The sequence below is a fragment of the Microtus ochrogaster genome, unplaced genomic scaffold, assembly GCF_000317375.1.
Source record: "Microtus ochrogaster isolate Prairie Vole_2 unplaced genomic scaffold, MicOch1.0 UNK26, whole genome shotgun sequence".
Lineage (NCBI taxonomy): Eukaryota > Metazoa > Chordata > Mammalia > Rodentia > Cricetidae > Microtus > Microtus ochrogaster.
The window spans coordinates 2,063,700-2,075,759 of record NW_004949124.1 but is presented as its reverse complement, the minus strand read 5'-3'; the positions used below and the strand labels follow the sequence as shown (position 1 = coordinate 2,075,759).

The window sequence follows — 12,060 nt, the reverse complement described above, 5'->3', positions numbered from 1 at the left end:
CCTGGGGACTTGTCAGAAATGCAAATTCTCAGGCCACATTCCAGACTCACTGACTCAGAGTCTCTGAGGCTGGAGCCCAAGAAGGCATGTTCTAGCAAGCCCTCCAAGAGAATCTGGCATCTTCTCACACTGGAGAGCCACCATGGGAGAACGTGGTTATCTATCAGGACTGGAGACTCCATCACATCGCCGCCGCTTTTCCTCTGTGCCAGCAGGAGATCCCAGGCTTTTGCTTACTGTGATTCATCTTGATGGGCACATTGGAGGGATCAGGAAACACCCCCAAAATTAGTAAAGCATATTCTGAGTGTGTCCATGAAGACCTTTCCAGAAAGACTGCCATGCAGGTCACCCAGAGGAAGAGGGAAGACTCAACCACATGTATGCAGTACCATACATTGGGCTGGGGTTCCTACCGCACAAAAACCGGGAGGAAGAAACCGCCAGTGTAGAGCTTGACTCTCCCTGAGTGGGTGCCCATTCTGTGGACATCAACTGCCAGTATCTTCAGTCTTTAAATGTGTTTGTCTCCAGGGAGCTTCGGGGACTTCAGTCTTAGATTGGGGCTGTGCCATTGGCCTCCTCTCCATTCTAGTATATTCGTTCATTCATTTGTGTGTACATTTGCACACATGCACATCGTGACCCTTATTATGGAGGTCAGAGGACAACTTTCAGGAATTAGTTCTATCCTTCCAACTTGTGAACCCCGGGAGTGAACTCCATTTCCAGACTTAGTGGCAAACGCCTTTACTGTCTGAACCATCTTCCTGTCCCATCACCCCAATTCTGAGGCTTCCATTTTTTGGACTGGTTTTTCTGGGTCTCCAGCTGGCAGATGACTATGGTTAGACTATCAGGCTCTGATCTTGTAAATTGATCTAGCGAATGCCCGTTTATAACCATAGGTGCCATTGGTTCTGTGCTGTAGAGAACCCTGACTGTTAAGCCTAACTGTACTTCTTGGTCTTCACTGAACTCACGCTAGGGCATTAGTAGTAATTATAGTTCCTGGTTGGCAGAACGGAAAACTGGAGCAGAGAGGTTCTGCGCTTTGCCCAGGGTCACACAGCTATTACAGGCAGAGCTCGGCAAATGTGGTTTCAGAGTCCAAATTCTTAACTACCTTCATCTGGAAAGTGCCAACCTAGGTCTAGAAAACTACCAAGGAGTGAAAAGGGTTAGGATGTAAAGTCATGGACCACTGCATTTTCCGGGACCCCATGGGAAATAAAGGCTTGACAGTTGCTCCAAGAGCAGGACAGACAGCCTGAGTCTCACACCCCATAAGGATTTGCCCTAGCACTGGCCGTGTGAACTTTTTAAGGTTCACTTTCTCTTCCTTTAAGATAGTCCCCGATTCATCAAGGCTGCGTTGCTCTTGTCTCTTATCGTCTGGCCCACCAGGCTCCTATCAGGCTCCCACCAGGCTCCCACCAGGCTCCCACCAGACTCCTACCAGGCTCCCACCAGGCTCCCACCAGGCTCCCACCAGGCTTGAGCCTGACAGTTGTGCTTTTCCAGCTTGTAGCTCTCAGCTGAGAAGCAAGAGCGTTCCCAGGATGCCAGTGGAGTCCTCAGAGAGATCGCCCTTTTCCTCGTCCCCCCACAGGCCTGCCTTGGTTTGCAGATCAACAAACTATCTACCCTGATACTGGTAGTGACCTGTAACGTGTGTGTGTGTGTGTGTGTGTGTGTGTGTGTGTGTGTGTGTGTGTGAAGAACTGTTGTCTTGCTGAGAAATCACACACAACAGTGTGAACTGAACGGCCCATAGGGTGAGTACAGAAGCCAGGACAGGTTGGTGGCTGGGGGACACAGCCAGCCATCAGGTACATGGGGGCTGCAGGTGGAATCATTCTTTCCTTCACAAGGGCGTGTCCTTTCCTGTAAGGGAAACACTGGCTCCACACAGTAGACATCCAACATTTAGTGACAGGTGGACAGTAAGCTGTGGTGTGTCCCCTTGGGGTGAGCCTGCTGCTGAGCTCGCTTCCTTCTACCCAGAATCCCCCACTGCCAAAGCACACAGGTGTAAAAAGAATGGGGACAGTGTGGCTTGTCTTTTGGAAATGATGAGAGGGAGGTTTGCTATGCTTCATACTCTTGCTGACCCATCCATGTTCAATCATTTTTCCCCCTCTGTGTATCAGATGACCTTCCCACATGCTGCCTAATAAACCGTGTTCCTCTGGGATATGAAGTGTCATAGTTAGGGTTTCTATTACTGTGATAAAACACTACAACCAAAAACAACTTGGGGAGGAAACATTTTACTCTAACATAACTCTCAGGACACAGTCTATCACTGAGGGGAAGTCAGGGTAGGCAGCTGGAGTCAGGATCTGATACAGAGGCCATGGAGGGGTGTTGCTTACTGGCTTGCTTCTCATGGCTTGCTCAGCCTGCTTTCTTAGAGCACTCAGGACAATCTGCCCAGGAATGGCATTGCCCACAGTCATCTGGGCCTTCTCATATCAATTATTAATTTAAAAAAATGTCCCCACAGACTTGACCATGGGCAATCTGACAGAAGTGTTTTTCTCAGCTGAAGCTTCTCTTTTCAAATGATTCTCGCTTGAGTTAAGTTGACAAAAGCAAACAAATATGAACTTTCTATGGGTACTTTCCTGCGGAGGCTGGGCTTTGTGCTGGAAGCTGTGGCTGTACCCCTAAAGCCCCAACACTACACCAGCAGCGATGAGCCCTCTCTCTGACTTCCCAGTACAGGCAGGGGAGAGGACATGGGCCAGTATCTGGGCTATGCGACCTTGATATGGGACTTCTAAGTCTCGCTTCTTTCTGTTGACTAGCTCTGTTGACCTATTTATCACCCCAGCTGAGGGCAGGAGCCCACATCGTCCTTACTGTCTGACCTTACTAGGACAGGGAAGCTACTGTTGGGGATCAGAGGAAGGGAAAATGAGGCAGCTGACCTGGATAGGACAGGTGGAGTCAGGGAGAAGAAAGGAGGGTCATTCCAGAGAACGGTGGCTCAAGCCTGCCAGAGTTTCCTAAGAACCCAGAGGCACAATTCCCAGTCAGGTCCCCGCTCTGTTCTAGGGCCAGTTTGCTTGTGGTTGGCACTGAGACTTGAGCATATGGAAAAGCAAGGCAGGCCACTGGTCATCTCTGTCACAACAAGCCTCTCAGGGCAGGAGCATCACTGAGACGAAGTGTCAAGGTGTCAGGAAGGCTCAGGGGAAGCAGGACCGAAGCTGAATGCAGATACCCAGAGAGCAAACATTAAGGATTGCCCACAGCTCTTCCCACACATCCCACCCTGTCTCAGCTTTGGAAAAGTGTAGCACAAGATGAGCAGCCCAGGGCACATCCAGGTCCTGACCCTAGCTGAGGCTGAGGATGAAATGAGCAACCTGACTATCTGAGCATCCTTCATCAGTTATGACCCCGCCAGTCCACGTTCTTCAGATAGCCTAACAGATGGGCAAGGGGTCTGTTATCCATTCCTTTGATTTATCTCCGAATGCCTGCAAGTTACTAGGCACTATTGGCATCTGTCTTTCTCTTTAAAAATGGGACGATGGCCTCTCTCATCAGCACATGAGGAGAGGCTGAGTGGAAGCACATGATGCATAGGGCAGTACCTGGTACGTACCTGCAGGATGCCCAGGGAGCAGACAAGAGCCTGACCAAGGATCAGGCTGAGTGACAGCCCCCAGGCAGGAAGACGTCTTACCTGCAGATGGTCCTGAGCAGAGTGGAGCGTGCCTCGTTGTGAAAGGTGATGATGATACTGGTGGGAGGAAGGTCTGTGCAGTACACCAGCAGCGAACATCTGGCAAATAAAAGCGGGATGATAACTCAGACCTTTGAGAGCAAAGCAGAAGAGCCTGGGACCATGAACATCATCTAAGAATGACCAAAACTTAAGTGTCCACCGCCTGCTGGAGAACCTGGGCTTGGAGCCTAAACAGAAGCAAGTATTATCATTTACCCATTCCCCAGTTCAAGTACAGTGTTTCCTAACAGATTCAGGAGCCAAACTCCAAGTCTTGGGCTCTGCCCCAAAATCTGGGCCCTTCTAGCCTTCCTACCCAAGCCTCTGGCCACAGAGCAGATCAAGCCAACAGAAGCCTTATCATATTGACTTCTGAACTGGCAGCTTCAGAGGTGGGTTCTATCTAACTGCTGTCCCCCTGCTTCTGCCCCCTGCCCCTCCCAATCTGACATCTTTAAAGAGACAGAGCCCTAAAGCCTCAGAATAAGCAACAGTCTGATCCTGAGAAGGCATTTCTTTCCATGTGTCCAGGATTATTTTGTATGACCATTACATCTGGGGTAATTTCAATTTAATACCTTGCCTCAAGTGAAAATTGCAGCCTGAAGCCTGAAAATTGCTTTAATAATGGAAATAGACCCTCCAAAGTGCGGCCAGTTCCAGTGGGGACTGTCATCTGGGTGTATCCTCCTGATTCTCTTGATTAAAGGGATGGCCCAATTATGGGTGGGGTTATAGGGCATTGAAAAAAGAAGTAAGAACATAATGTGGGCGGGGGTCAGATACCTGTTCTGATTTTTTCATTCCTTCCTGAGCTTTCCATTGGAAACCCAGAGACCCACAGAGAGGCTTGGAGGGGACTGGGTCCGCTGGAGTTGTTCACAAATAATTTGTACAAATATGCATTTTCAATTTTTTCTAGAAATATGATTCACATTTTAAACCAAATTTTCACACAAGCCTGGACCTGAAACACTCAGGATCTCCAGTCTTGGGCTGAAAGACCTGATGTCCCCCCTGTGGTCACTGTTCCATGGGACCAAATGCTTAAACACTGTATGCTCACGCACAGGCACAAGAGAAGTCAGTATCAGAAGAACCAAGAGTTAGGGAAGAAGGTATAGTGGAGAAATGACGGGGAAGGTAGGCCATGGCCTGCAGGCCTTCCTGTCCCCTGCCAGAGACTCCAGTCAGTTCCACCTCAGAGTTGGTTCTCCTCTTCCACACCTCTCCTCCTCAGCAGACTGCAACTCTGTGGGGAGCAAATGAAGGCCTGAGTGAATGTATATTGTTGACAAGCACACAGACATGGCAAGGACCCCACAGCCTCAGACCCATGGCAAACGGCAAAGCCTTTCTCAGGCGAGGCTCGGGGAAATGGCGAAGCCTTTGCCTGGTCCAAGGACAGATACTATGAATGACTGTTCCTTAGCTAAAACCAGAGTGTGCAGAAATGATCAACAGCAGTTTCCTCTTCCCGACTGACTACATCCTGAAACTGTTCCTCTACAGACTCCTCCCTTAGTTGAAGTTGCCTCCTTGTTCAGCGACAGACAATGAACTTGCCTCTTCAGTTGAGATGAATGACACAGATGTGTGGACTCTCCGGGATGCTGCTGGTAGCGCATCTCCATCAGAGCCATGGCCCACCTGATGTCAGCTTTTCTATATGCAGTCTGCCATTTCTTGATATCCTCTGGTGTCCCAGGTGGGTCAATTCCCAAGCCATGCAGGTTGCAATACAGCTCTTTCCTTTGTAGTCTTCCTTCATCCCACAGGGCTCGGCCAAGACCCTTCTCTGGCCCCTGATGTTTAAGGTCCAGCTTCATAATCACAGCCTCACAAGCTCTCGAGCTCTCTGCTCTTGCTCATGTCACATGGAGTTATGTCCTTCCTTTTGCTATCACGTGAGGAGTTCCTAGTCATCCCTCCAGACTCAGCATAAATGTACCCTCTGCTGGGAAACTATTCCATAGTCTCCGATAGGCCAATGCCCTGTTGTTTATACTCTCATAGTCTGGACATTTAGAAGATGTCTCCTCTAGCTTATCCAGGGAAGAACCATAGCTCCTTCCATGTTGGCATCCCCACAAGGGGATGTGAGTATACTAGATTCCCTTTCATAGAGAAGGAGGAAAGCCAGGGCGTGCATGCCCAAGTCAGCAGAAGACTCGCTTGTTTATGGTTCTCAGACGTGTGGCATGGCACCCACATGTCTTCTAGGGAGTCCCACCCACAAGTTTTTATGTTCTTAAGAAGTCCCCCTCCTTCCCTGAATCCTGATATAGCCAGTAGGATATGCTGGATGTGCCACTGTGTGACTTCCTGAAAGCTCTGTAGCCTCTTCCTTGGCTACATGGCGATGAGCCAGCCGTCATGCTATGAAGACACTCAGACATCCCTGTAGAGAGACATCCTCATAGAGGCTGAGGCCCCCTGCCCTCTCCACTACCAGCTAGCCAGCCATAGGAATAGACTACATGAGAAGAGGGTCCACTCACTCCAGCCAGGACTTCTATGACAACAGCTACAACAGACTGCTGACTGAAGCCTAATGAGGGATGCTAAGCCAGCACCGCCCAGCCAAGATGCTCCCAATTCCTGACCCACAGATACAGTGAAGACGGCCCATGCCTTTTGATATTTTAAGCCATTCAGTTTAATCAGGGATGATTTGTTGGGCATTAGGAACTATTATAATAGGGGAAGGGAGGTACTAGGAAACAGCCTCTTCCTGAGAAGCTGGACTGTCTGACTTTGGAGAGAGCCCCAACTCTCATTAGGAGCAATGGTGAAGGGGTGCGGAATGGTGGTATTGGGGTCCTTGCTTGGTAGATTATAGGACTCATAAGGATATGGAGGGTCTTGGAGAGAGAGAGACCCAGGCAGTAGGGTGGGCAGCAATAAATACTCCAGGAAGAATGAGCCTGAGACCAGGGAGTGGGCTGGACAAATTATCTGTGGAAAGGGAAGTAAGGTGAGAGATCTTAGTGCAGCCTCCTGCTCTTCCTCAGAAACAGGGAGACAAAGGCAACCCTGGATGCCACCATTTCCAGGACATCTAGCTGTTGTGGCTCTGCCATGGGGGAAGGTGCTTGGCGATCCTCTGCAATCAGGCCTCAGCTTTCATGATTTCTTTGGGGGAAGCTGAGGGAGAATGGTGGTCTTTGGAGATGCCACTTGATTAGAGAGCTTTTAGGCACAGGCACTACTGTGCTCGCCTCAAAGATGCCAGCTGGGGAGAGAGGCAGATCAATGCACAGGGACCAGAAGATGCCAGCTGGGGAGAGAGGCAGATCAACGCACAGGGACCAGAAGCCTGTGCACACAGGCAGAAGCCTGAAGTGTCCAGAAGGCTCTGTTGAAAATGTCGGATCCCATAGGGTAAGGTGAGGATGGATAGAAAATGGGGTAGAGCAGCCCACAGACTCACGGTCTGGGACTCTGGACACCACCTGCCAGCAGGAGACCCTCAGCAAATCGGCCACATTTACAGGCTTCTACCTGCTCCTCTGTGGAGCAGGGTTAGTCCAAACTCTCCCCAAAGATCTGGGCACAGACACAGAGGCTGTGGGCGTAGCCTGTCTTCAGTACGTACAAGCCATTTGAACCAAATGCCGTAAGCACTCTTTGCCCCTGAGGCCCAGTTATGCCACAGGGCTACTTACTTGTGACTGTGAGGCTTTATGTTTTTCACCCACACAATGGAAATGGCAACCCTAACTTGTAAATTTCCCTCCTTGGTCATTATGACAGGTCCAAAAGGTGCTAGACAAATAGTCACATGGTTACTGTTTTTTCTTTTTCCTTTTTTAAAATTGTTTTTATTAAGCTATGTATTTTTCTCTGCTCCCCTCCCTTTTTCTCCCCTCCCCTTTTACCCTCTTCCATGGTCCTCATGCTCCCAATTTACTTGTCTTTTTCCACTCCCCATGTAGATTAGATCCATGCATGCTCTCTTAGGGTCCTCTTTGTTGTCTAGGTTCTCTGGAATTGTGATTTGTAGGCTGGTTTTCTTTGCCTTATGTTTAAAAGCTACTTATAAGTGAGTACATATCATAATTGTCTGAGTTACCTCACTCAATATGTTTTCTAGATCCATCCATTTGCCTGAAAATTTCAAGATGTCATTATTTTTTTCTGCTGTGTAGTACTCCATTGTGTAAATGTACCACATAATGCCGGTGAGAACCTGGGTATGAGGCCTAGATTTGAATCTGGCTTTACCAAATGCTGGTCGTGAGCCCTAGAGTGTGCCATTTACTTCCCTCTAAGCTTCAATAGTGTCACCTGTAAAAGGCAGACAAGGCTCTCCTCAGAGATGGCCAAGCCTCCTTCCCAGGCTTGAAGGGAAGACTGGCTGATGCACGCAAAGCATTTGGCAAGTGCCCAGGAAATGGGGGCAGAAAATAGGTGAACCAGCCTCCAAGGGAAGTGTAGCGTGTATTGGCTAGAGATGCAAGTTCACAGGGTAGAAAAGGAAGGGAGATTAGATAGGGCAAACAGAACCAGCAAAGCAACAAGCAGTGGCTGGAACCCGGTGGTATTCTCCTGGGCCTGGAAGCTCCTGTGTGTCCAAAGGGGTAAGACACAGGCCTGGCCTGGGTCACACCAGGAAGCCGATACACTCTGCTGCCATGCAGACTGCCACAGAGGAGTGAGGGTAAGGTGGTGTTTCACACCCTCGGGCGCTCATATCCCTCCCCAAGCTTTTCTGCCTCTGCTGTAGCCCAAAGGGTCACCCTTCACCTGTTTGATATTCATCATAGCCTCGGCAGAAAGGTAAACTGAGGCTCAGAACTCCCTCCTGAAAGGACATACCTGGTTCATGCATGGAATGTGGGAACCAGGTCTGTGTCTCCTTAGTTGGCACTGGTCCCCAGTGTCCCATGCGCTCCCTAGCGTAGGGCAAGCACCATAGGGCATACAGTCATTGGTGAGTGCCCCACAGGAGTCACCTGCTGTCCAAGGCCTGGTCCACAGCCTGCTTGGTGACAGGCAGTAGGAAGTTATAATGTGAACCTGAGGCTGACAAAAATCCTTAAAGCTGCATTCCTAGAGGAGACTCAGCCCAGACAGTGAGTGGTCTCTCTGTGGGAGAGACCTAAAAGATGAATCAAACACTGAGGTCGCTCGGGCCATGAGGGAAGTAAAGAAGGCAGCCGATGCTGACGTCTGGCGCCAGCAGATGGACGAGAAAGCATGTTGATAATTTATTAAAGATTCAGGGAGTTTATTGGAGAGAGGAGCCAGCAAATAGGAAAGATGGGGTAGGGGTGGGAGCGCTTAGCTCATCTTCTGTATTAGGAGGACAAGGCATTAGCTGTATGGGGGAAATGTGTGTGTGTGTGTGTGTGTGTGTGTGTGTGTGTGTGCTTTTGTTTGTGTGCACAAACATGTGCATTCTGTTTGAGGCGGGAGAATCCCACCACAGCAACGCCTGAATTACACTTTCCTCCAGGATGATTTTAAACAGTTTTTAACCTCTTCTTTTTTGAAAGACTCATTGGAGACCAATGATTTTTGGTAAGGCTTATGTGCCTCCTGGATTCCCAGCCTTGGGAAGGGCCAGTGTCACTGGCTGAAGGTGCTTCCGGGGAGCAATTCTGAGGCCAACCCTGGGCATAGGTGGAGCCTTAACCCACTCTTCCCTCACCCAGCTGTGAATTGCTATGTCCTTGCCCCTTCCTCATACCCAGATGAACATGACAACCTCAGTGCATTAGAAACACGTTTGCCAGTTACCACGGTGATCATGCACACAGATGCACACAGCACCCTCCTTTTTTTATCCCACATATTTGTAAAATACTGCAGCTGCCAGAGAGGGAGAACACAATGACGGTCATGGTCACCCCCGTTTTGTTAATGAGTTAGGAGCCCTTCTAGGTTGGTCCCTGCGGCCCTGGAGCACATGGTCTTCCTCTCACTACATTCTGGAAGAAAAAAAAACTTGATCATAAATTAGAAACCATTTGGGATTTTATGCTGGAGGATAAAAACCAGAGGGGGTGACAGAGAGGCAGGCCAGCTAACTTTAAAACTGAGTGAGAACATAATTATTATTACTATGAGGTTGGCATAGAGGAGAGCCGCTCAATGGCTGTGAGCCTGGCAGAGGGCTCTGGCACCCTGGAAGGGAGAGATGGAGGGCAGTTACTGAGTGGGCAGAATGGCCAGAGCTGGGTGAAGGGTGCCATACAAATGTGCAACATGACACAGTAAGAATCAGACAGCCTGGCATGGGAGACTCTCAGGCTAAGCAGTTGATTGGGGTTCAGCAACAATGTCCCTTCTCTGACCCTTAGTTTTCTGGTTAATGGTGATAGCAACACCCACCACATAGTGTATTTAAATGACCGCTGGTGGAACCCTTACCGCCAGTCACTGTATGGAGTGCCTCGGGAGCGTAATGTTCATAATAGCTTAGAAAGTGGCATTGTTTTCCAGATTTACTAATCTTCTTGTTTGAACATGGAATACCCTTACTGTGGTTTTTGTTTTAAATGCTGGGTTGGCCCAGTGCAGAATGGTGTTATGTTGGGAGGCAGAAGACTTAGTTGGAGGAAGTAGGTCACTGGGGATAGGGGGAGTAAGTCTTTAAAGGTTGGAACAGGGCTCCAATCTGTTCTTCCATTTCGTCTTCCTGTCTGCCATGATAAATATGCTCCACCGGGCTCCCCCCACCAAGATGGACTCGGGAGTAATAAGGAGGCAGCCAGAGAGAGGCTGCATCAGTTAAGCTCATGAAGGGGGCTACAGCCAGATGTATAGGGCTTATCCTGTGCTATAACACTCTCTCATGCCAGACCAGCTGAGTTGTTACTCATGAAAGCTCTGTGACTCTTCACACTGTGGGCACGTATGTGCCCCACACTCAAACTACACTCAGAAAAAGGAGTTTCTATGGGTTCTAGAAACCAGAGATCTGCCTAGGAGATTGGGCTGCGGGGCAGGCACAGGGAGATGCTTTCTGGGAGGGCACCCCAAGGGAGATGCTGCCCACTAGGAGTCTCACCCGGTGGGAATGATGTGTCCCTTGCAAGGCTGCGTCAAATGCTTCCCAGGCATCTGATCCTAAGCAGACCCTACACTTCCAGCTGCTCTCTAGAAGGCCAGTCCCTGTGTGAGAAAATAGTTTCTCTCCATAGGTTCTATTTCCCTAACTTCACAGCCAGGGAGATAAAGGGATGCACAGGCCTATGACTCACAATAGGGGGTGGGACTGGGTGTGCCCAAGGGAGTCCCCTGTGCAAGCAGGTAGGGTGGGGTGGAATAGGGAACACCCTTCCTGCTCCTCCTCCAGCTGCCATTCTTGTTGCCATCTACTCCAACCCAGGAGAAGCCTCAGAGACACTGTCACTTCCTCATCACCAGCGCATAACTATGGGCATGAGGCTGGCAGAGGAAGGGAGCCAGCCAGCCCTGAGCCCAGAGACCTTTCCCGGTGCTCTCAGGCAGGGTGCAGCGAGTTTGCTACTGGCTTTTGGAATCAAATCTTGTTTTTCAAGCAGAAAACATCTAATCCACTCTGAGCTCTGTTCCATGGAAGGACACCTCATCTCAGGGGGAAAAAAGGAGATGAACATAAAATACAAAATGCCAACTCTGGCTGACCCCCAAGTTTTCATCTGACTCTTTAGAAGTGCAAGACGCAGATGGCATAGGAAAGTCTGGCGCGTGTAAAATCAGCAATTCTTTTTAATCTCATTTCATGGGTGACACGGATACACTGTAAGGCATGAAATTTTTATTTCATGTCAATTTCACTGGGATTTCACGTGCAGATTAATTTGTTCATCCACGTAAACACGTGCCGCTCCCACTTCTCACCTCAACAGCTACCCTCTCGTAGTTTAGAGAGATCCCTTCTCTCATAAAGACACTTCCAGTGACGTGAAGAGTTATTCTACTCTCATGAAGCTATATTTTAATTGTTTAATACGTTATTGAATCTTGGGATAGACAGAAGGGGGAAAGTAGGCCAAAGCAGGCAGGTGACCTGCTAAGGACTTGGCTGGTCACATGATTCACATCTTTAAAGTTGGCCCCCAATCCACACCTCTTTGCATAGCCCTTTCCTTTGTATAACTTTGTATAACTTAGGGACTCCCTGCTGAGGAGCAGAGTATATCTAAAGAAAAGATCTCTGGTCCCTAATCTGGCTGTCTCCCTTATTCCATCTTCTTCAAGCCTGGAGCATTGTAAGTTGCTTAGCGGTGATGAGAAAGGAGGAGTCAGTGTGTCTCTGAAACGCCTCCTGGGTTGGAACAGATGACAAAATGAATGGCAGGTAGAATGGCAGGTGGAATGGCAGG

At 49.2% G+C, this 12,060-nt stretch overlaps 1 protein-coding gene across 1 annotated transcript in view; it reads right to left on the bottom strand.

The window, feature by feature from the left end:
- The window catches only part of Galnt14 (polypeptide N-acetylgalactosaminyltransferase 14), a 223,687-nt gene that overhangs the window by 52,167 nt on the left and 159,460 nt on the right, over window positions 1-12,060 (bottom strand). Inside the window, exon 3 of the mRNA XM_026789697.1 lies at window positions 3,701-3,799. Within this exon, the coding sequence (XP_026645498.1) occupies window positions 3,701-3,799 (99 nt within the window). The remainder of the gene's footprint in view (window positions 1-3,700; window positions 3,800-12,060) is intronic.